General features: G+C 38.7%; 1 protein-coding gene across 5 annotated transcripts in view; it reads right to left on the bottom strand.

Annotated features, from left to right (window-relative positions):
• Nucleotides 1–26,356, bottom strand: part of CUL2 (cullin 2) — an 85,893-nt gene that overhangs the window by 35,155 nt on the left and 24,382 nt on the right. For all 5 annotated transcript variants that reach the window (XM_065520535.2, XM_005564957.4, XM_074001411.1 and 2 more), the window contains exons 3-6: nucleotides 22,276–22,378; nucleotides 19,958–20,052; nucleotides 13,546–13,651; nucleotides 9,501–9,583 (exon numbers count right to left, since the gene is read on the bottom strand). In XM_065520535.2, the coding sequence (XP_065376607.1) occupies nucleotides 9,501–9,583; nucleotides 13,546–13,651; nucleotides 19,958–20,052; nucleotides 22,276–22,378 (387 nt within the window). The remainder of the gene's footprint in view (nucleotides 1–9,500; nucleotides 9,584–13,545; nucleotides 13,652–19,957; nucleotides 20,053–22,275; nucleotides 22,379–26,356) is intronic.

Here is a 26,356-nt window from a genome sequence, read left to right on the forward strand (position 1 = left end):
TGCCTGTGGTCCCAGCTACTCTGGAGGCTGAGGTAGGAGGATCGTTTGAGCCCAGGAGGAGTTGAGGCTACAGTGAGCCATGATTGCACCACCGCACTTCAGCCTGGGTGACAGAGTAAGACCCTGTCTCAAAAATTTTTTTAAAAAGAAAAATAAAATAGAAAAAAAAGTTTGTTTAAAGCCATAGTAAAATAATCTAGCTCTAAATTGGGATTTTTTTGACCCTAGTACCAATGCTCAAATCAAATCATTATGTTTTATCTCACTACACGCACTCTTCCAACCTACTTTAAAATAATTTCTTCTTTGCATTAATGTCACAAAGAGAGCAACAGAAAACACATTATCATCATTCCCTAGTAAGAGCTTCTTGCTCTTTATATAGGATGTAAGAATTTTCTATCATTTAAGAAAGGCATCAAGGAAAAGCATCCAGGCAATCACCTTTACATACTAGAGTCCTTCCCTGCCTCTGAGGCCCTCTAGTCCTCTTTGATTCTTTTGATATTCTGGGAAACTTTTTTTGGACATGAATTAACATGGCAACAGTAATTCTGTCATTCATAGAGAATCCTGATATCTTGATATTGCTGATTAGTTCATACAATAAGGTCACACATGTGAGCTCATTTCCTTGGCTTGAGTCACATGTGTGACCTTACATAAGCCCACGTTCAATCTGGTGTAATACTGATCTGAACTGTTTTCTCATGTTCTGCTTGTGGTGGAAGAACAGATACTTTGGAGGACATACTGGCAAAACTCTAAGTATACATACTCTATGACCCCAAGCAAACATCTGCATACGTGCACAACAGAAAAAAGAGTGGTGTTAGTGGAAAAACTGGAAGGAACCTAATATACGCCACTAGGAGAAGAGTTTAATAAAGTGAGGTAGGCCTCACTAGTTTAAGTCTGAGTTCATTCTGGTAAAGTTTAAAAAGCTAACTGGTCAGCCAGGTGCAGTGGCTCACGCCTGTAATCCCAGGACTTTGGGAGGCCGAGGTGGGCAGATCACCTGAGGTCAGGAGTTGGAGACCAGCCTGGCCAACATGGTGAAACCCAGTCTCTACTAAAAATACAAAAATTAGCTGGGCTTGGTGGTGCATGTCTATAATCCCAGCTGCTCAAGAGGCTGAGGCAGGAGAATTGCTGGAACCTGGGAGGAGGAAGTTACAGTGAGCCAAGGTCGTGCCACTGCACTCTAGCCTGGGTGACAGAGCAAGACTCCATCTCAAACAAAACAAAACAAAAAACCCCAAAAAACTGGGTTATTAAAAAGGAAAGAAATAAACATTTATTTTGCTTTTCCTATATGAACTTACCATTGGGTAACTAAACAGCAGGAGCGAAGCAGCATATCTTGATAAAATTTTCCAGGTAATAAAGAAGAACAAAATGATCGATAGCTCTAACAAGCAGTTCTATAATATGCTGACTAAATTACTAACTTCTTTATTTCCTTTAACAGACATTCCCACCTAGAAAACAATTTTAAATATCCAGAATTCTATTCACTATAAAAGAAAGATGTGACTCACATCAGAAACCCTACCTCAACCTCCATATTTGCTTAATTCTCTATGATAGTTGCTCAATTCTGTGAGTGAATACATTAGATTACAATAAAAAATAATTTGGTTAAAGATTTCTAAATGTCTCCCCCTCCAAGGGTTCTGCACCTATTTCAGTCTAATCTAAAAACACGTGTCTCCCAGAAGAAGGAAAGAAAAAAATAAGAGCAGAATAATGAAAGAGAAAACAACAACATACTAGAGATCATTTAAAATCAAAGTTAGGGCTGCGCACGGTGGCTCACTCCTGTAAACCCAGCACTTTGGGAGGCAGATCATTTGAGGCCAGGAGTTCGAGACCAGCCGGGCCGACCTGGTGAAACCCCATCTCTACTAAAAATACAAAAGTTAGCTGGGCGTGGTGGGGGGCGCCTATAATCCCACTTACTCAGGAGGCTGAAGCAGGAGAATTGCTTGAACCTGGGAGGTGGAGACTGCAGTGAGCTGAGATCACGCCATTGCACTCCACCCCAGGCGACAAGAGTGAAACGCCGTCTCAAAATAAATAAATAAAACAAATATAAAAAATAAAAAATAAAGCCAAAGTTAGTTCTTTAGGGGGAATAAAATCCAACAAAATATATACACCTCTAATAAAAGTGATCAAAAAAAGAAAATGTGAATACGCAATATTATGAATGAAAGGAAGACATTATTCCAGGTGAAAATGAAAACAATGTCTTCGCCAAATCATCATGATCAAAGTTATCACCAATGAGAAGTCATGTTGACACCATCTATTCCTTGATATAATCTGATAAGAAGGGTACATTACCTTCTGGTATTTTTCCAAAAATCCATAGTCTCAGTCTAATCATAAGAAAACATCACAAAAAACAAAATTGAGGGACATTCTATAAATATCTGACCACTACTCTTTAACATTTTTATGGTCATATATGAAAGGAAAGGTTTCCACAGAATAGAGGCATAATAGCTAAATGTGATTTTGTGATCTGGATTGAACGAGAACATCAGTGCAAAAGCAAATGCAAATAAACTGTAGTTTTAGTTAATAATGATATACCCATTTTCATAAATATACTAACAGTTGTAACATTAGGGGAACCTGGGTATGAATCTAAAATTACTTCAAATAAAGTTTTTAAAAGAGAACACTGTTACACAACAACTTCCCAATGATTTTGCAAAAAAAAAATTCACAACTGATTTAAGAGGAAACACAAGTTTGACTAGTCTTAAGATCTGAAATAACAGAGGCATTGTTAAAAATCTTATACAAACAAATCATCTTACAAAGAAGCCCCAGGCACAGGTGGTTTTTCAGTTTTACTAAACATTTAAGAAGCTGATAATCCCAATTGTATGCAAACTTTTCTACTCAAAAGAAAAAGAGGGAAATACCCAATAGTTCATTCTACAAGGATAAGCTGGATGCCAAACCCAGACAAAGACATTACAAGACAGAAAAATTACAGGCCAGTTCCACTCATGGGCATAGATGCAAACTTCCAAATAAAGCATCAGCAAATCAAATTCAACAGTCTATAAAAACTATAATGGACAAGGATCAACCTAGCCTTTATCCTAGTTATACAAGCATAGTTTAATATTAGAAAATCCATAAACAAGCTAGGCACGGTGGCTTATGCCTATAATCCCAGCACTTTGGGAGGCCGAGGGGAGCAGATCACCTGAGGTCAGGAGTTCAAGATCAGCCTGGTAAACATGGCGAAACCACGGCTCTACTAAGAAATACCAAAAATTAGCTAGGCATTGTGGCAGGCGTCTGTAATCCCAGCTACTCAGGAGGCTGAGGCAGGAGAATTGCCTGAACTGGGGAAGCAGAGGTTGCAGTGAGCCAAGATCGTGCCACTGCACTCCAGCCTGGGCGACAGAGCGAGACTCTGCCTCCCCACCTCAAAAAAAAAAAAAAACCAACACACTTTTTTGTAGTATCAGTGAATATCAAGTACCCTGAAATAAATCTAACAAAAAGCACACAAATCCCTTACAGAAAACTCTATAAAAGTTAACCAGGAGATACTAAAGAAGGCATAATAAACAGAAAAAGATGCTATGTTCACAGAGAAGAAGACTTAATACTGTGAAGACGTATATCAAACTCTCTTCAAACTAACTTATAGATTCAATTCAATATCAATCCCACAGAATTTTTTTTTTTCTTTTGAGACAAGGTCTCTGCTATCCAGGCTGGAATGCAGCAGCACGAACATGGCTCACTGCAGCCTCTACCTCGAGGCGCAAGCAATCCTCTCACCTCAGCCTCCCATGTAGCTGGGACTACAGGTGCACACCATCACACCCAGCTAATTTTATTTTTATTTTTGTAGAGACAGGTTCTTGCCATGTTGCCCAGGCTGGTCTCAAACTCCTGGCCTAAAGTAACCCTCCTGCCTCGGCCTCCCAGAGTGCTGGCATTACAAGCCACTGTGCTTGTCTCCACAGAAAATTTTGTTTTAGGAAAGGGGTCTATAACACTTACGTGAAAGAGCAAAGGGCCAAACAACAGCAAGAACACTTCTGGTTTCTGGAGGGCAAACTTATCTTGCCAGATAGCAAGCCTTACAATAATAAACACAGTGAGGCATTGGCACAGGATAAACAAATTGATAAAGAGAACAGAAAAGAGTTCTGAAACAGAACCACTCTTGTAAGAAACAGAGAGAGGGTGTGTATGTCATGACTGTCTTGCTCTTGAGTTATTACTTCAGAACATAAAAAACTTTTACTGATTCATCAAATATTAACTGCAGAGACTTATTTCAGATTAAAATTTGCTAAGCAATTCCCTGATTGACTGGGGACAGAGAAACCCACTAAGTAAATGCAAAAACAGCAATTCTGGCCTTGGGATTCCATAAACCTTCTTAAAATTATGTAACAATTTTGTGTGCCTATGCATACCAAGCATTTTTATGTCGGGAGGCTCCACAGCTTTCATCATGATCCTAAAGGAACACAAAGCTCCCCCCAAAAGAGATGAAACCACTGCACTTAAATAAATACAAAGGTACAAGCAGTTTTCAAAAGTTACAAGGAGGGGAAAGGAAGTCTACGGCAAAAGGAAGAAAATAAAAAAGGAACATTGATATTTTGTACACTGTTTAAACTGAAAAAAAGCTATTTTATTTTGAAATAATTATAGACTCAAGGGAAGTTGCAAAAATAATAAAGAGAGATCTGATGTACCCTTCACCTGGCTTTCTCCAATGGTAGCATCTTACATAACTATGGTACAGTATTTAAACGAGGAAACTGACATGGGTGCAATCTATAGACCTTATTCAGATTTTGCCAGTTTTTACACCAATCATTTGTGTTTATGTGTGTATGGTACTATGTAATGTTATCACATGTCCATATTCATTTCACCACCACCATATTCAAGACAGAATTGTTCTACCACCATTAAGGAATCTCCCCATACTTCCACTTTATAGTCTCACACCAACCATTAATCTCTTCTTGTTTAAACTTTTAAAAAGAATATATTTTTAAGTATTCTACCTACTTTTGTAATACATCCAAAGGAAAAAAGGAAACACTCCAATAAAAGCTTTATGAAATACATGGAGAATTATTTATTGCAGACCAGTACCTCACAAATACTGGTCTGAACTGGATGCATAAAAACATCTGGGGAGCTTTTTAACAATATAAGTTCTTACTCTCCCTGGAGTGTGCATCAGTAGCTATGGGGGAGAGCCAGATATCTATGTTCAAAATGCTCCCCAAATGTATACACATATGAACATGTGTAATACTATACGTAAATCTGTATACAGATATGCATGTCCATATAAATGTATATGTACTAGTGTGCACACATACACAACTGTAAACGCATAGAAAATTTTTATTAGAACATACTGTAAATCCTTTATAGCAGCTTCCTTCAAATAGGAAGGTACGAGGAGAAACCAGAACGTTTTTTTTCTTTCCCCCGAGATGAAATCTTGCTCTGTCGCTCTGTCTTTGAGGCTGGAGTGCAGTGGTGTGATGTCAGCTCACTGCAGCCTCCGCCTCCTGGGTTCAAGCAATCATCCTGCCTTAGCCTCCCAAGTAGCTAAGACTACAGGTGCATGCCATCATGCCCAGCTAAATTTTTTGTATATTTGGTACAAACGGGGTTTCACCATGATGGCCAGGCTGGTCTCGAACTCCTGACCTCAGGTGATCCACCTGCCTTGGCCTCCCAATGTGCTGTTAGCAACTGCGCCCAGCCCTCCCCTCCCCTCCCCGCCTTTTTTAACACAACAAGAAAATGGGGGACTGCTGAAGGTTCTCTGTGTTCGGGCTAAAGTCTCTATGGTCCTCTCAACATCGCCCAGAAAGGTTTCTTACTTTTCTCTTTAACCTTCTATACATTTCAATTCTTTTTTTACAATCAGCATATCTTACTCTGTAATTTTTTTGTAGAAGGAAAATTGTTTCTACTAAACTTTCATTTTCATTTGCCACATTTGAGAAACCATTAGCACAGAGTAATGTATTTTTGGTTGTTTTTGCAACGGAGTTTCACTCTTGTTGCCCAGGATGGAGTGCAATGGCGCAGTCTCAGCTCACTGCAACCTCTACCTCCTGGGTTCAAGTGATTCTCCTGTCTCAACCTCCTAAGTAGCCGGCACTACAGGCACCCGCCACCACGCCTGGCTAATTTTTGTATTTTTAGTAGAGACAGGGTTTCACTAGGTCTAGTTTCACTAGGTCCAGGCTGGTCTCAAACTCCTGACCTCCGGTCATCCGCCCGCCTCAGCCTCCCAAGGTGCTGGGATTACAGACGCGAGCCACTGCACCCGGCCAGAAATGTTCTTTACAGACTTATAAAAGTATCTAGGAACCCAGGGATTCATATGGGAAAAGGAAAGTGTCAATACATCGACAGGAAATCAAATTTGTGATAAGCTCTGCTAGACCTGAAAAGAATTTATTCTGTAAGTCTGGTTAGCACCTTCTACAACAAAGTAAGTTGTAGGTATGCACAATAAAATACTTCTCCTTTAGTAGAAATGGCAATAAGATGTAACTTGAATGAACTATTTCTAAAAATGTATGAATATATGGGTAAGACCACAGACTTACCGACCAAAAAATGACCTAAGTTTTAATTCCAGTTGTGCCATTTACTACTTACATGACATAGGTAAATTGCTTACTCTCTCATGTCTCATTTTCCTCACTTTTAAAATGAGTTTATAACATTCACCATCATATCCTCTTATAAGGATTAGATAAAATACACATGGAGAGTTTCTACTACAGCTTCTCAGACATAGTAATGGAAGTTACGGTCTGACCATATTAGCTCAAACAACAATGCGTAAAGAGTTAAAGCAATGCAGTGGAAAGACCCCAAGTGGAAGGCTAAAAGCATGAAGTCCATTTCATTAGCTATATTCAAGTTTTCAACTCATTTCTCTTTGTTGAAATTCAATTTATTTACCTGTAAATAAAACTTGCTGTTTCCTTAAGACCGAATGAAAAATGTGTGAAAACACTAGAATATTCAAAGCATTATAAAACTGAAACGTATTCCCCACTGAGTTAAAGGTATTGGAGCCAGGAGTGGAAGAAAGATTCTGTGCATAAAAGACAGGCATAGACTGGGCGCAGTGGCTCACGCCTGTAATCCCAGCACTTTGGGAGGCCCAGGTGGGCGGATCACAAGGTCAGGAGTTCAAGATCAGCCTGGCCAACACGATGAAACCCTGTCTCTACCAAAAATACAAAAATTAGCCGGGCATGGTGATGCACGCCTGTAATCCCAGCTACTTGGGAGGCTGAGGCGGAAGATTCGCTTAAACCCAGGAGGCAGAGGCTGCAATGAGCTGAGATCATGCAATTGCACTCCAACCTGGGCGACAGAATAAGATTCTGTCTCAAAAAAAAAAAAAAAAAAAAAAAAAGGCATAAAGGCTGGGCATGGTGGCTCACTCCTGTAATCCCTGCACTTTTGGAGGCCGAGAAAGGCAGATCACTTGAGGTAGGAGTTCAAGACCAACCTGGCCAACATGGTGAAAACCGGTCTCTACTAAAAATACAAAAATTAGCAGGGCATGGTGGTGCCCAGGTACTCGGGAGGCTGAGGCAGAAGAATCACTTGAACCCGGGAGGCGGAGGCTACAATGAGCCGAGATCGTGCCACTGCACTCCAGCCTGGGAGACAGAGCAGGACTCCTATTTCAAAAAAGGAAAAAAGGACAGGCATAATGAATTCAGAGTTAGATTAGCCCAGATGTGAATCCTTAGAATTATTATTAGATGGAGGCTGGAGTCAAATGATCTGAGTCAGATCACCACCGTTGACTTTCCATGTCAAGGATGTCATGCATGTAAAATGGTGACACTAATAGTATTAGCCTTCTAGTGTTGTAAGGATTAAATGGGAAGATGCATGTAAAAATTTTAGAACAATGCTTGGTATGCAGTTCCCATGTTTAATTTCTATTATTAATATGTCTTAGTTTCCTCAACTTTAACATGCAAAACCTTACCTAAGAGAGCTGTCATGAAGAATAAGTGAGATCTCAGTAAAGTATGTGAAACAATGCTTTAACGGAAGCCGATTATAACAACAAAAATAAGACAAGCAGACTAGATAATCTATCTTTTCCAGAATTAATATGCTATAGTTGTATCATTTTTCTTACATATTTTTCATCACATTGATTTTTAGCAAACTAACAATCACACTTAAGAAAAATTTACCAGGTTGGGACAAAATTATATTAAAAAAGATATTTCATAAAAGTACATTTGGAAAGTATAGCAGTATTGTCATTATACTTTTAAATACTTGAATTCCAAGTCAAAAGAAAAGTTAGTATATTTTAGCAGAAGGAATTATATTAGAACTTAGAAGTTTTGTTGGGCATGTTCTTTTAGCTCATAGTTTTGTAAAGAAAAGAGGAAGAAAAACAACGGGTTACACCCTAGTGCTTCACTATTGCCTTTCCTCTCCAGCTCTCAATCTCTAAAAACAATGAAATCATTCAAATGGTCAGTGACAATTTTTAAAAATCAAGTTACCAGTTGCTACCACCTACTTTCTATTTGGTATTAAAAATTTAAAAATATTCTCTTATCCTCTTATGTGAGGTGTGGTGGTGGGTGTGTGTGTTTAATCCCTTACTTCCTCCCAGGAGTCCCATACTAAGTACCATGGCTTTGACAAATTATTCCTCATATTAAAAAAGTCCTCATCTGGGTCTTCTTGAAGAACACAGATATAGGTGGAGTGGCCATTATTACACCACAATTCACTGGTCTAGATAATTCCTGTAACATCAGTCCCAGTAACCTGGAATTTATTGGATATGTATTTGTGTGACTGACAGAGTGCTTCTGAGAGTCTTTGAGCCAGAGCTGATCCAAGGATGTTCTATTCTAGACTCTACAGGAAAATATTCTTTGTACTAAATTGCATTCACACAGCACTAGGGTAAAAGCATCAACCACTCTGAGCCATGGGTAGAGTGGAAAACCATTTTCCCATAAATTTGTATCACAAAATTAGGCAAGTTATTGATTATAACACTGAGGCTAAGAGGTAACCAACTAACTAGAAGAATCTGTCTTCCTGAATAGGCAGTCCTCACTGGGATTTAAACAGATAATATGTACAAGCGACTCAGGGCGCTGCCTAGAAAATCTAAGAGGTTTCAGCTCTGAAAAGCACATGAATCACTTCCCTCAGACACTTATTTATATACTAAGTATATTAGGGTATAAGAAAAGACCAGAGCTCCTCCACCAAAAAAAACAGAAGAAGAAGAAGAAAATGAAACAACTTAAAAATGCTGGCACTTAGAAGTAAAATGAGGCTCATTATGGTAAAACCAGCCCCAACGCTAGCCACTGGCTATGCAACTGTACAGTATTTTAAAATCATATCAAACAACAAAATAAAATTTACTCAGCTAGATAAATGTCCCCACTCACTTTTTGATTTCTCGGAGCAGCATTCGGATAAGAATGGCCTGAAGTGGTTCAACCATCAATTTTCTCCACATATCCAAAGCTAGCTGCCAGGAAAAACGAAAATCATCAGGGTTGAATTACTTAGTATATGTTTCTTACATTTGTTCAAGGTTTTTTTTAACTAAAAATACTTATCAAAAGAAGTATTTACACTAATAGTTCAAAATTCAAATAAAACCTAACAAAAATTTTAAAATTCAAAGAAAATAAATTTCTAATTTGAAATATCAATGACCATTCTACTAGCCCTATCAACATTATTAAGGCTTTATTATTAATTGAAAATCTTAATTTTAGGCCAAGTGCAATGGCTCACGCCTATAATTCCAGCACTTTGGGAGGCCGAGGCAGGTGGATCACCTGAAGTCAGGAGTTTGAGACCAGCCTGGCCAACATGGTGAGACTCTGTCTCTACTAAAAACACAAAAATTAGCCAGGCGTGGTGGCAGGCGCCTATAATCCCAGCTACTCAGGAGGCTGAGGTAGGAGAATCACTTGAACCCAGGAGGCAGAGGTTGCAGTGAGCCAAGATCATGCCATTGCACTCCAACCTGGGGGATAAGAGTGAGACTTCGTCTCAAAAAAAAAAATCTTAATTTAGGCCAGGCACAGTAGCTAACGTCTGTAATTCCAGCACTTAGGGAGGCCGAGGTGGGCAGATCACGAGGTCAGGAGATCAAGACCATCCTGGCAAACACGGCAAAACCCCGTCTCTACTAAAAATACAAAAATTAGCCTGGTGGGGTGGCGTGCGCCTGTAATCCCAGCCACTTGGGAGGCTGAGGCAGGAGAATTGCTTGAACCTGGGAGGTGGAGGTTGCAGTGAGCCGAGATCTTGCCATTGTATGCCAACCTGGGACAGAGCAGGGCTCCGTCTCAAAAAAAAACAAAGAACAGGGTCTTTTTGTGGTTTTAACTCTCATTTTATTGCGTGAAGCTGGGGATTCTTTAATGTTTATTGTCCATTTTGGTTTCTTTCCTGTGAAACGCCCATTCCTAATTTTGCCCATTAGTCTGTTAAAGTTTGTCTTGTTCTTAATAAAAGTTAGAGTTTTTTTACATACTGTGGAAATTAATCCCTTGAAAGTTTCAGTCTGTCCCAGTAAATCAACTGCTCAGTTTCTTTATTATGTTTTGGTAAAAGTATATATTAAAGTTTAATATACTCAAATTTACCAATCTTTTCCTTTATCATGGGTATTTTTTTTTTTTTTTTTTTTTTAAATCCGGCCGGGCGCGGTGGCTCAAGCCTGTAATCCCAGCACTTTGGGAGGCCGAGATGGGCGGATCACGAGGTCAGGAGATCGAGACCATGCTGGCTAACACGGTGAAACCCCGTCTCTACTAAAAAATACAAAAAATTAGCCGGGCGAGGTGGCGGGCGCCTGTGGTCCCAGCTACTCGGGAGGCTGCGGCGGGAGAATGGCGTGAACCCAGGAGGCGGAGCTTGCAGTGAGCTGAGATCCGGCCACTGCACTCCAGCCTGGGCGACAGAGCAAGACTCCGTCTCAAAAAAAAAAAAAAAAAAAAAGAAATCCTTCTCTGCCCTAAGGTAACAGGCATGTGTGTGCTCCTACTCTGCCTTCCAAGTTTTCAAGCTCTGCCTTTCACATTTCGGTCTTTAAACTTCAAATATATTTTCCCCACATAGAGTATAAATTATTCCAGTACTGAAAACCAATTTTTTTTTGTTTGTTTGACTCTTGTCTTTTTCCACCCTAACTATATCCAGATAGGCTGTTGCTAGCCTCTCTATTGTTTCCCTAGGGTAATTTTATTCTGATCCATTGGTAATTAAGCATCTGTCTTCTCACAAGGAACACTGTTCAAGTTTTGCCTTTCCTTCTTCTTAAATAGCATGAACGGGGGTTGGGGAGGCAATATATGAAAAACTGGTATTTTATACATGTGGTAGAAGGGCAAACTGGTAAAGGCCCTTCTGAAAGGCAATGGGGCAGAGCTGTGAAACTTCAGGATGTGCTTCAACAGAGGCTCTACTTCCTGACACCCAGTCTATAAAAAGTTCTGCTCATGTACCATGAGATATATACATAAATATAACTCCATGAGCATAAGATTTTTCTCTATTTTGTTCACTGTTGTATTCAACATATATAACACAGAGAGGTTCAAAAATAATGAATGAATAAATGAATAGTGGTGTTCACTGCAGTGTTGTTTGTAATAACAAAAACTTAAAAATTGGCCGGGCGCAGTGGCTCACGCCTGTAATCCCAGCACTTTGGGAAGCCGAGATGGGCGGATCACGAGGTCAGGAGATCAAGACCATCCTGGCTAACACGGTGAAACCCCATCTCTACCAAAAATACAAAAAATTAGCTGGGCGTGGTGGCGGGCGCCTGTAGTCCCAGCTACTCGAGAGGCTGAGGCAGGAGAATGGCATGAACCCGGGAGGCAGAGTTTGCAGTGAGCCGAGATCGCACCACTGCACTCCAGCCTGGGTGACAGAGAAAGACTCTGTCTCAAAAGAAAAAAAAAAAATTAAGGGGATAGTTTAAAAAATTACTCTGTATCTCTACAGAATATTAAGCTTTCATAAAAAACAAACTTATGTAAAAAAAATTAATAACAAAAAAAGGGAAGAAATATAGGTTGTAGAACTTTACGTGTGCCATTATATTGCAGTTTGAAAAATAAAATGAAAACTGCTGCGCGTGTGTGTGTATGTAAATATTTGTAAATACACTGGTAAAGTTCAGAAAAGATGCAGACTAAATCGTTTACAGTGATTTCCTCCGGGAAGAGAAGCGTGCTTGACGGTTCTGGTGATAAGGGAAAATTTTAAGTAAATCATTCACTTACAATGCTACTAACTAAAAGCAACTACTGTTAATATTTTGGTATTTCTCATTGATCCTTTTCTCTACATCATCTTTTCCCTACAGTTGTATTTGTATTCAACATATACCTATAATTTTGTGTGCAAATTTTTTCATAAACCATGTCCCCTTTGTTAAAGTTTCTATGAACAATTTTCTGCTATTAATTTATCCAGTTGCCTACTTTTATAACAAAATCATATATATAATACATTCTTCTTTCATGCTTTTTATTGCTGAATGTTGGATGCTGAAATTTTACACTGTTCAGCCATTAGGCACCCTATTAACAATGATTGCAAAGAATACTTTTAAACATTAAACACTTTTATCATATTTATTATTTTCCAAGTATGGATCACTAGGCTTAGGACTTGGGATTACTTGGTCAAAAGTTATTATTTTAAATTGTAATGAAAGAAAGACACTGATCAATTTCTTTCAGAAAGGATTACACTAACTTAAATGTCTACTAATGCTGCCTCTTAGCCATTTATTTCCTTCATTAATACAAATCACAAGTTAACATTAATTTCCTATTTGGCATCTGCTTCCCTTACATGAACTTACAAGTTTTTGTGTGCAGGGACCTTCTGTCTGTTCACCATTGTATCCCCAATGCCTGGCTACTCAATAAAGATGTATTAAATGAATAAACAAGCTTGTACAATAATATTTCTTTTACAATCAGCATAATTTTCCATATTTCAATTTGCACTGTACCTCAAGAACTTGAATGAACTGACCAAACTGCTCATTTTTGTTTTACTCTGAATTTAATTACTGTTATAGTAAAGTTACAATAAATTTGTTAAATTCATAAATTTGTGTTTCCTCTCCTCTAGCCTGTCTTTTAAGTACTTGTCCCTTGTACTTTTAACTACAGGGCCATCAACACTTTATACTTGTTTTTGAGTTTTTTCACAATGCAGAACCATTAACCCTATCATTCATCCATTATAAATTTAATTATCAAAAGAGTAGTTGTCACATCTTTTTCATCCCTCTAAGGATTCTTAGGAAATCACTATAGCATTTTATTTAGGATATTTTAAATCTTGACCATATTAAGCTAGCCAAATCAGTGTCCTTAAAAAATGATGCACAAATTACCTCAATGTATAAAAACATACTTATGTTCGCTAGTCATTTAAAGAATTTCCTACCTCTCCTATTTCCATAAGTGGTTCATTCATATCTACACCACCATAGCCATACTGAAGGTCCGCTTCTGTTAATTTATTCTTTTTAATAAACTGGGTGTTGAGATACCTGGAAAATAAATGTAATATCAATGGATATTAAGTTAAAGTCAGTAGGAAAGCAAATAACTTGCAACTTCAGAAGAATATTTTTAAGGTTACATATCAATCATGGAATAGCCTACTAATAAATCCAAAAGAAATGAATTAGGTAGAGATTAGAAATATAATAAAAATTAAAATTATCAGCCCACCTTTCTCTGCAAGCCCTTACCCTTCTAGCCAACAGCTCTTATCCAAGTTTCAGAATCTCTACAATCTCATTTGCTACTTCCCAGACTCTTCTTGGGAAAGTCAAGATAAAGTTCACTTTCCAAAAATTAAACAGAGAATGGTTAAAAGATCAAAGTCAAGTTAGCTTTCTAATTTATATTCTAATCACCAGGAAGAAATGCAATTTTTCATTTTTAAACAAAAAAGATCACAATTAGTAGGTAAGAAAATGGAACAGAGTGTTACAGATAGTAAGTATGGGCAAGATTGACAGATATAAGATGACTTTGTCTACCAAAGGAAAATGAATTATAATAAAAATGTTTAATATATTTTAAGACTAATAAATGTGATTAGCCTTAAGAATAACTGAGATGAATACAGAATTCTAAAATAAAACATGGAGAAAGGACTCATAACGTTCAAAGGTGTACTTTTTAGGATCCCAGATTTCACTCTAATGCCTTTAATGATCACCACCTAAAACTATTCATTTGAAAGGCTCCGCTTACAGCATTTTAGGCAACAACCCATGAAATCTATATGTGAATATATACACTTTTCAAAGTTCACTATACCAAAATGAAGCGTCCACTCAGACAATTTAAAAACAAAGACAACTAAAACAAGACAAAAATTTTGGGAAACAAACACATAATTCCTGGCCAGGTGTGGTGGCTCACGCCTGTAATCCCAGTTCTTTGGGAGGCTGAGGTGAGAGGATCACTTGAGGCCAGCAGTTTGAGAGCAGCCTGGGTAACAGCGAGACTGTTTCTAAAAGAAATAATGACTCCTAGAAAATTGACTCCAAAGTGGTATATCCACAAGCATTTACACAAGCTCCACCTCCATATTCACTAGTGTCAAGGCTCTAGACTCCATGGCTTACAACCTTGATGTACCATTTAACATTTTAGTGTCCTCTGACCATAAGTTACAAAATCATACTCCTTTTTTCCCCCCTTTAAAATGCCATTTATTCCTTCCTCTCTATCCTCACTGTAATTCTCAAAATTTCATGCTGAGTTTCCAACCATGCCTTCCAGCTGAGGAAAGAGGAGTAAGATTGAGAGACAAAAGTAAAAGGTAGAGACGGGATGGCCTCTCACCTAAGTGCCCCATCCCAGATATTCTAAGGGTAGTCCCCTTTCATCTGAGTCTCACAGCACAGACCCACCTTTCAGGCCTGCCCTGAACCGCAGAGGAGTTAGCCTTCACTTCCCAGCCCTAAGCAAGTAACTATTTAACGCACAACTGTTTTACTTTCTTCACAGTAATTGCTACTACATGAAATAATCCTATGCTTTTATTGGTTTCTTTTTTTGTACATTCATCTCCTCTCTAGAATGTAAAGTCTACAAAGCAAGAACCCCCTCTTGTAGACAGCATCCACAGTAGTGGCAGGCAAAAGTCAAGGCCTCAAAAAATACTTACTGAATGAATTACTGAATAAATAAACGGATAACATTCCAGACAGCCAGGATAGCAAAAGCTAACAGTAGAACACAAACTTGGAAAAGCAGCCTGCAGCCAGATCATAAAAGCCATGAATACCAGAAAATAAAAGTAATCACTAAATTTATTGAGATCACCTGTCAGACACAGCCCTAAGCATTTTATGAGGCTGAATACTATAAGACAGATGTATGTGGTACTCCTATGATCATTTTATACATAAGAAAGCTGCAGCCTAGAGAGGTTAAAGAGCTTGCCAAAGGTCAATCAGGTCCTAAGTGGCAGGGCTGGCACAGAAACTCAGGAGGTCTTCCACTCCCATTCAATATGCATCAGCTGAGGGTGTACCGTGTGCCAGGTACAATATGAGGCATGCAAACACAAAGATGAAAAGCAAAAACATGGTCTCTGCCCACACAGAGCTCACTCTGTGCTAGAATATAGAAACAAATGTAAGATTTCATCAAGGAGGGGTGCTCCCTCAGTAGAGGGTACTTAGTTGTCATATCATTACCATTTACATATGCCTTCCAATATGGAATCTCTGCTCCAAACCAGTTTTCTTTTCTGGTCACTGGAACCAAGACCATTCCGGTAACCTCACCTAAAACATCAGAATCCCTTATCTCATCCTTTCATTTTGCCTGCTTTAATTAGTCAGTCTTCCTGTCTTCCTAAAGTATTCATCACCTCCTCCCACTACTTCCTTTGACTTCCAATGTACTTGCTTACCCTCTGCCCCGATCATGTGAAACACTTTTATGACTGGGCTCTACTTCAGTTTCTGGCATCTTTAATTCATCTAAAAACTCTGCTGTCAGGATGTCACTTCCCTATTCAGAATTCTACAGGAGCTTTCTTTAACTATGTAATAAGTGTAAACTGCTTAGCATAGAAGCAGATGCTAGATCTGCAGATCAGGCCTGAATTCACTAATCCATTCCAAAGATCTGGATGTATATTCTCGAGCCAGGTTACTAATTTAGTGCAGCTTTACATGCTTTGTATCTGCTAGGACAAACCAGTATTATCTTTTCCTCACAGAATAAAATTTAAACTAACTTACATTAACTATGTCTTTCTTATTGCAGATTGCTACTCTTGGTAAATTTAAGCTTGAAATACAACGTTTTAAAATCAAGTCATGGCCAGGTGAGGTGGCTCACGTCTGTAATCCCAGCACTTTGGGAGGCCGAGGCGGGCGGATCACCTGAGGTCAGACCAGCTTGGCCAACATGGTGAAATGCCACCTCTACTAAAAAAATACAATAATTAGCCAGGCATGGTGGTGGCTGCCTGTAATCCCAGCTATTCAGGAGGCTGAGGCAGGAGAATCACTTGAACCCAGGAGGTAGAGGTTGCAGTGAGACAAGATCGCACCATTACACTCCAGCCTGGGCGACAGAGCAAGACTGAGCCTGAAAAAAAATAATTAATTAATTAATTTAATTTAGTCATGATTTAAAATATTAACAGTGCCATTTTTCATTTTAATATGGACACCATTATTAATTTTATTTTATAAGTCACTGTAGTATTTTACAATCAAATTTATTAACCACATATTTGCTTCCTAATAAAGACACGCGGCTGGACACAGTGGCTCATGCCTGTAATCCCAGCAGTTTGGAAGGCTGAGGTGGGCAGAACACTTGAGGTCAGGAGTTCGAGGCCATCCTGGCCAATATGGTGAAACCCCATCTCTACTAAAAAAATACAAAAATTAGCCAGGTGTGGTGGCACGTGCCTCTAATCCCAGCTACTCAGGAGGCTGAGGAAGAAAAATCACTTGAACCTGGGAGGCAGAGGCTGAAGTGAGCCAAGACTGTGCCACTGCACTCCAGCTACGGCAACAGAGCAAGGCTCGGTCTCAAAAATTAATAATAAAATAAAAGAACATTTATGATTCATGGGAGAAGGTCTAAATATCATTATGAACAGGTGATTGGAAGATGCCAATTCTGTAAAGGGAAATAAAATCTCAGGATTCCCAAAATTCCTATGCCAAAACAGGAATTTAACCTTGGAGGCTGAGTCATGCTAAATGGTCATCCTTTTCCTGGACGGATAACTGTTACAACTTTGTGTGGAAACATTATATATTAGCCAGACCCCTGGGGTAAGGCAAAAAACCTCAGCCACTTCCTTATGACTACCCTCCCTCAAAAAGTCACTCATACATAAATTCTTTGCCAGCCTTGAAACCGTTAAAATGTAAATCCTCCCATAACACATGGACAGGTCAATTATAACTCCAGATCTGTAATCTAAAGTCTAGTTCCTAAAACCTAAGGTCTGTTAGCATCCACCTGGCAAGTGTCAATTCTTAGTTGATATTCCCAGGCACAGAGCAAAGGCAAGATGACAGTAATCATTCTTTACCTCTCCGTGAGATGTCTGAACAACTGTTTTCTTCCTCTATATCCTTTTTCTTCAAAGGTTTACCTTATATAAAATGTAGATTTACTGGGCATTAATTAGTCTCACAAGTAGATAATCATTTGCCTCACTGCCACCACCCCTCATGTTTTAAGGAAAATGTACAAACACTAAACCTCCTAAGAACCTCTTTGGACAAAACAGCCACAGATGCATCTGTGCCTTGCATTTTCCTGGGTGCATCCTTAAGCTGGCTCAATAAACCTTGATTGAGACACCTGCCTCAGTCACTCATTTTGGTTAACACTTCCAACCCTCATGGATGACTTAGAGAGGGTCAAGACTCCGGGGAGGAAGTGACTGGAGATGTTGTGGAAACATCAAGAGAACTCAGAAGTGGATCCTGAATATGGGACTGAATTGCTGCAATCTCATGCTATAACTTGAATGGATAAGGAGTTGCTTCTTATGGATGAAAAAGTGGTTTCTTGAGATAGAATCTACTCCTAATAAGATGGTAGGAACATTGTTGAAACGACAACAAAGGATTCCAATATCATATAAGTCTAGCTGATAAGGTGGTGGCAGGGTTTGAGAGGACTGACTCCAATTTTTTAAGAATTTCTACTGCAAGTAAAATGCTATCCAACAGCATTGCACCCTACAGAGAAATCTTTTGTGAAGAAAGAGTCAACTGATGCAGCTAACTTCATTGTTGTCTTATTCGGACACATTGCCACACATTGCCTCCCCAACCTTCAGCAACCACTACCATGATCAGTCAGCAGCCCTCAACACCCAGGCAAGAAGACTGGCAAAATGATTACAACTTGCTGAAGGCTCAAATGATCAATAGCATTTTTTCTTTTTTAGCAATAAAGTAATTTTAAATTAAGTTGTGCACATTTTCTTAGACAATACTACTGCACACTTTGACTACAGTATAGCATAAACATAACTTATATGCACTGGGAAACCAAACAATTTGTGTGACTTGTCTTATTGCAATATTCCCTTTATTGTGTGGTGGTCTGGAACTGAACCCACATCATCTCCAAAGTATGCCTATACAAGAAAAAGATTGAGAGTAGAATCTACTTAAGTGAAATAGCATGTTTCTGGAACAAGATTATGGTAGAATTAAGTAGTTAAATGGATGGGCTTCGGATTCAGACTGATCTGGGTTTAAATCCTGCCTTTGCGACTCATTAGCTGAGTGACCTTCAACAAAATCATGCTCTCAGCATTGCTTTCTTCCTCTGTAAACAATGGAGATACTAACTACTCATATCATTTTACACACACATACTAAATATGCTGCAACACTGACTAAAAGTTCATAAGTAGCACCAATTTAATAGTACTAATTTAGACAGACACAGTGGCTCATGCCTGTAATCCCAGCACTTTGGGAGGCTGAGGTGGGAGAACGGCTTAAGCTCAGGAGTTCAAGACCATCCTCGGCAACATGGTGAGAGAGCATCTCTACAAAAAATAAACAAAATTAGCTGGGCATGGCGGTGCACACCTGTTGTTCCAGCAACTGGGGAGAAGAGGGTTTGAGGTGGGAGGATTGCTAGGGCCCAGGAGGTTGAGGCTGCAGTGAGCTGAGATCATGCTACTACACTGCAGCCTAGATGAGATCCTGCCTCAAAAAAAAAAAAAAAAAAAAAAAAAGGACAAAATAAAAGAAAGAAAAATAGAAAAAGAAAGAGAGAGCAATCCAGGCAGATGGAACAGCACCAGGAAAGGCAGGAAAATGAGAGAGACCATGGGTCATCATGAAACTACAAGTAATTCAATATGCCTAGAGCATGGGGAATGCAGAACTTCAAGGGGAAAATAACCCAGTAATTTATCTAACATCGTTTGCATCAAACATAAAATACTGAATGCTAGAGCAAATAAGAACATATTGAGGGGACATGAGCTGAGATTTTCCCACTAAGTTTCATGCAAGTTGAATTTTCACATTGATCTCTGTTGAGATTAAACACATGCTACAGGTTGCAAACAATCAGAAGAAACAGAGCCATGCAATTGAGTACAGTTTTACTTTTCACAGAACATTCCACACACTCCCTGGCTCCTAAATACCCACCTTACCCTGACTATAGACCTTTCCCCATAGCAGAGAAAAGTCCATGTCAGAGAGGATGCTTTAGTTCTGCACATGTGAATGAGAAATAGATAATAAAAAAATTATCCTGTCAACTATTGAATGCAGGCAACGCTGCTTAGCTTGTCTAGACTTTAAAGGCACACTCACCTATATAAGCAGTCCATATAGTCTGCACCCTTGCTGTATTCTTCCCAGTACCTATGATACATAACAAGTACTTGTTCTTCTGACTCCAGAACTCTCTATATAAAGAGGAAAAATATTTTTACTTGAAAAGCAATAATCATTTTCACTGTGAACCATAAAATGTATCAAAATTAATGTTCTAAAATAATTTACATAATTAAAACTGTATAAATTACATTTACACAATACATATTAACTACACTTATTAAAAATGAAACAACTGGGAAAGATGTGAGTCTTCAATATGAAAGTGAAACATCCATAATAGAGAATAAAGTGAGCCGGGTGCAGTGGCTCACGCCTGTAATTCCAGCACTTTGGGAGGCAGAGGCGAGCGGATAACCTGAGGTCAGGAGTTCAAGACCAGCCTGACCAACATGGTGAAACCCCATCTCTACTAAATACAAAAAAATTAGCCAGCCGTGGTGGCACACGCCTGTAAGTTCCAGCTACTTGGGCAGCTGAGGCAGGAGAATCACTTGAACTCGATCACGCCAAGATCCTACCACTGTACTCCAGCCTGGGGAACAGAGCAAGACTCTCTCTCTCAAAAAAAAAAAAAAAAAAAAATTCACACAATGTAACCTAAAATATAAAATTGCAAAAAAATTATTAATGTCTTATGTAGTTATCATTTATGGTGTAACCAAAGCTCACTAGCTGACAATAGTAGAACTTTAAATTAACATACTAAACATAAACACTTTAAGACCACTTTAACACACTTGCAATCAAAAGTGCTTTCATAAGTGGATAAATGATCACATTAGAACACTAAAATGCACATGCCATATACAGTCAAAAGTAGAGCATTTTCCAGTATTTTCAGGGAAACAGCACACAATCAATTGTGCCTTACTTATGAGTTTTTGTGTTTTTTTTTTTGTACAGATAGTGTCTCACTATATTGCCTAGGCTGGTCTTGAACTCCTGGCCTCATATGATCCTCCTGCCTCAGCCTCCCAAACTGCTGAGATTACAGGTGTAAGCCACCACACCAGGCCAATTCTTACTATTTAAAAAAGTATCTACTCCTGACCACGTGCAGGGTTAGACAGTTTAAATAAACTGTGTTGTTTTACTCCCATTTTATAGATAAAGAAAGACAAAACTCAGTGCATAAGGTAGTTGTTAAGTGAGTTGCCTGTGGTTACAACAGCTAATAAAAAGCAGAGTGAAGATTCTTACGCAGGCACAAAATTATCTCACCCAGTTCCTGATTAGATCAGTAGTCTAAATTAAGTTAGAAATGCTGTCTATGGCAAAATACTGCGAAGTTCACTGTTTATACACAGGTCATGCCTGTGATGCTGCCCCCTATGTGTAGCATAAAATCAAAAAAGTGGCCACAGAGACAGCTTCTATCATCGTTTACCATTTCTTTTTAATTTTAGATTTTGGGAAGACTTTCTATAGCATATGAAAGGCAGCTAAAAAGCTGAAAATAATAAAGACAGAGATTTACCAAGAGATACGAATAAACAACAAGGGAAAATTTGGCTGTGTTAAACAATATCCAGAGGAATAGGATATTCCTATGAGTTTAAACTCAACAAACTCTGAGCTGACCCTCTCCTTCATTTACTAATTACAAGATGCTGAACAAGTAAACTGATTTCCCTAACAACACAGTGCTTGACTCAAAGATCTTAATATGTATATATTTTTAAAATGCCAATTAAGAAGCAAAAACAAGGGAGGCCAAGGCGGGAGGATCACTGGAGCCCAGGAGTTTGAGACCAGCCTAGGCAATATAGTGAGACCACCGTCTCTACCAAAAAAAAAAAAAGAAAAAAAAAATTGCCAGGTGTGGTGGTGTGTGTCTGTATTCCCACCTATTCCTATATTTAAAAAAAGCAGGCCGGGCACGGTGGCTTACATCTGTAATCCCAGCACTTTGGGAGGCCGAGGCAGGTGGATCACGAGGTCAGGAGATGGAGACCATCCTGTCTAACATGGTGAAACCCTGTCTCTACTGAAAATACAAAAAATTAGCCAGACGTGGTGGTGGGCGCCTGTAGTCCCAGCTACTCGGGAGGCTGAGGCAGAAGAATGGCGTGAACCCGGGAGGCGGAGCTTGCAGTGAGTAGAGATCGCACCACTTCACTCCAACCTGGGCGACAGAGCGAGACTCCATCTCAAAAAAATAAAAAAAATTTAAAAAGCAGCAGCAGCAGCAAAACAAGCTCACCTTGATAAAAGTTCTACACTGGAAAACAGTATACTAGTAAGGTACACAACTATCAACATATTTATATCATGTATGTATCATTGCTTACCTTGTGCAAATGCCGAACGTGATTTTCCAAAAAAATCTTAGTTTCTGTATAAAGTCTTTCTCCAAGGGGTTCAGGATAGGCCACACATAAAGCATAGATATCTCTAGTTAAATTATTAAGGTTTTCATATTTATTGGAGACAAGTTTAAAACATAATGAGATTTACCTTGTTTGGCATTAAAAAATGAAAAAACATTACTTCTTTCCATGGTTTAGCTTATAATATACATAATACTGTTATATATATGACAAAGATAGAATACATAACCATGCTTACTTTAAAAAGCACTATAAGATTCATTCATTTATTTGTTCCACAAGTATTTACTGAGAATTATTTGAAGACACTGTAAGGAAAACGGTTCTTATCAGACAGGTTAAAATCCAGAGGGAGTTTCTGGAAATTCAAATTACCCAGAATCCTACAAAATAAGATTTATATTAGAATGGATATTAGCATAGTATCAATGAAGGGCTATGGAATATGACAAGAGGCAGATATGTCTAAGCAATTCTGAGAAACTAAACAAAAATTATTCATTTGACACAGCCTCCTACACCATAGCAGTTAGGATACTCTACCGTTATTCTATCAGAAGAAATATACCATGAATAGGAATATCAATTAAGTTTCTGAACATCAACTAAGTACCTTGCTAAGTCTCACCGGAGGTAGATAACAGGAGTGGAAAGAAGTAAGACCTGAGACTTTACCTTTCACTAGCTAGTGAACTTCACCAAGTTTCCTAGCCTCTCTGGGGTGGCATTTCCTTTTTCCTTTTTTTCTTTTTTCTAATATTCTTTGCTTTATTGGATCTTCTCAACATCTCCAATAATTAGAAACATTATAGACCAAGAAGAACAAAAGATAAGACTTAAGGCAAAGCCCATTTACAAGTTTGGGGCCAGACACGGTATTAGATTATGATTCTGGGAACTAGGTGTTTCATATGCTGCCTCCAACCACTGTGACAAGGCATTTTGGGGGTAACAGCTCATTTGTCCACAGGAACACTGATACCAGAGCAACACAGAGGTCAGGACCTCCAGGTGGTTATACTCCAGGACTATTCCATGATAAAGCTATGCCATCTGATCGGTACGATGACCACCACCAAGTGTCTCCAAGGTAAAGATAAGGAACCTTTCCCTGACATCTCCATAGTTTACCCAAATAAACTCAGATATGTTAAAGTACTTTATAAACTGCCCATCACTAACCAAATGTAGAAGATAAAGGACCTATGAGCAACCTGAGATCAGCCTAACTAAAGATGCTGATACAAACTGATAATAAGGCTGATGATTCAGGATGAAGTCAGGTGTTTACGTTTAATAGAAAGATTAGGAAATACTGTGAAATAAAAATGTTAATTTAAAAATAAGGATGCAAATTCTTCCTCCTCTATGTCCCCCCCAACACTTTATATATTATTCTACAAAATTTATTTTTATACAGTAAAATTTACTTATACCTTTCCCATCCACATTAGCCTATCCTTCATCAACTCCATACTCCCAGCTCCCAGGCACAGTTCCCAGCGCATGACGATTTATTAAATCCTACCGAAGGAAAGGAGATGGAAAATCAATCTCACATGCTCCCTTACGCCAGAAAGCACAAGCAGCCCTCTCCACATTTATTTACTTATTTATAAATTTTTGATCGGTTCTATTTATACATTTTCAAGCTTTATTTATTTATATTTTTACTTCAAAAAATTTTTTTGTAGAAACAGGGTCTCACCATGTTGCCTAGGCTGGTCTCAAACTCCTGGGCTCAGGCAATCCTTCTGCCTTGGCCTGCCAAAGTGCTGGGATTATAGGTATAAGCCACCACACCCAGCTTTACTTATTTTTAGTAATAATTAGTAATTAAATCATTTTAACAAAGATTACGTAAACTTTGTAACAAAGACTATGTGGACATTTTAACAAAGATTATGTCTTATGGTTCTGAATACCTACTTCTAGAATTTTCATACAACATAATGATGTTATTTGCTCCAACTATGTCTTCCTAAAGCCATATACACACTTACTTCTAAAAGATATGACTTAATTGGTACTGAAAAATTAAAACTATTCAATACCATGATTTTTGCATATGTTAATTATGTGCCCAAATGTCTCACAACGCCAAAATTAATATATCCACTGCATGTAAATGTAAACAAAATCTACTGGAAGGATTTGTGTCACATCTCCAGCTTAAGGAGAAAGGAGCTACACAAGAGAGGTGGTACAGGTAGACTCTCCTACTTCATTCCATACATAGTACTTCTGCACTGTTGGACTCTTCCAGAATATACGTATTTTTTTAATGGAGTGAATCCACCTTAATAAAAATTTAAAGTTCATGTTTTAACTCACCATAGTTTTGGGTCTCAAACCACTGTATAATTTTAACCAATTAAATATGTTCTTTTTCTCTAACCTATTTAAATATCCAACCAACCAGGAAATGTTTAGCCCTTATGAAGAACACCTATGAAAATGAGCTTTTCAACCTCCAACACTCAGCTATGATTCGATTATAGACAAGACACTTTAAAAGACAAAAAACGTTGGCTGGGCATGGTGGCTGACACCTGTAATCCCAGCACTTTGGGAAGCCAAGGCGGGCGGATCACAAGGTCAAGAGATCGAGGCCAGGCGTGGGGGCTCACGCCTGTAACCCCAGAACTTTAGGAGGCCAAGGTGGGCAGATCACGAGGTCAGGAGATTGAGACCATCCTGGCTAACATGGTGAAACCCCATCTCTACTAAAAACACAAAAATATTAGCCAGGCGTGGTGGCAGGCGTCTGTAGTCCCAGCTACTGGAGAGGCTGAGGCAGGAAAATGGCGTGAACCTAGGAGGCGAAGGTTGCAGTGAGCTGAGATCACACCACTGCACTCCAGCCTGGGCTACAGAGCAAGACTCCATCTCAAAATAAATAAATAATTAATTAATTTAAAAAAGAGATTAAGACCATCCTGGCCAACATGGTGAAACTCTGTCTCTACTAAAAATACAAAATTAGCCGGGTGTGGTGGCACATGCCTGTAATGCCAGCTACTTGGGAGGCTGAGGCAGGAGAATTGCTTGAACCTGGCAGGCGGAGGTTGCAGTGAGCCGAGATCACGCCACTGCATTCCAGCCTGGCAACAGAGTGAGACACCATCTCAAAAAAAAAAACAAAACAAAAAAACAAAACACAAAATAACTAGAGGTCAGATTTCAACTTAAACATTCTTTCACTAGACTTATCTTTTCCTAAGTCATTTTTTAGGGAGCCAGAATACAAAAACTCTTCTATTTATGAACTTTCCAGTTTAAAAATGTCTCAGTCAGAAACTAAGCTGTTCCAGAATGAAAGCTCTTAGCTGCAACCAAAAGATAGTCCTAATCAGCAGCAAAGTTATTTATTTTATTTCATGTTCTCTATTAAAAGGTGTTTCCTATGATTGGGCTTAATTTTGAGATTTAACAGTATGAATTCTATTATGCTGTGGGTCAAAAACAGTAAGAGTTTTGCAATGGAGTAAAAGTAAAGGTTATCTAAAAAATTGAAAATGGTAAGACAACCAAAAAAGGATTTGACAATTAAAAAATTAAATTAAATTAAATTAACAGTAAAAAGGAATTTGCTGACCTTTTTTTTTTTTTTTTTTTTTTTTGAGACAGAGTTTCGGTCTTTTGCCCAGGCAGTGAAGTGGCACAATCTCGGCTCACTGCAACCTCCACCCTCCAGGTTCAAGCAGTTCTCCTGCCTACCTCCCGAGTAGCTGGGATTACGGTTGAGCGCCACCATGCCTGGATAATTTTTTTGTATTTTTAGTAAAGATGGGGTTTAACCATGTTGGCCAGGCTGGTCTCGAACTCCTGACCTCAGGTGATCCATTCGCCTCAGCCTCCCAAACTGCTGGGATTACAGGCGTGAGCCACTGCGCCCCGCCAGATTTGCTGACATTTCTAATGAGAAAGAATACAAATGCGGTATCTATGAAATCATGAATTAGCAAGCAAGGATAAAAAATGACTAATTAAATCAAAAATTTTCAAGTGTACAGCTAGTGAATCAATGTGAACAAATATC

This window comes from Macaca fascicularis, chromosome 9 (assembly GCF_037993035.2).
Source record: "Macaca fascicularis isolate 582-1 chromosome 9, T2T-MFA8v1.1".
Taxonomy (NCBI): Eukaryota; Metazoa; Chordata; class Mammalia; order Primates; family Cercopithecidae; genus Macaca; species Macaca fascicularis.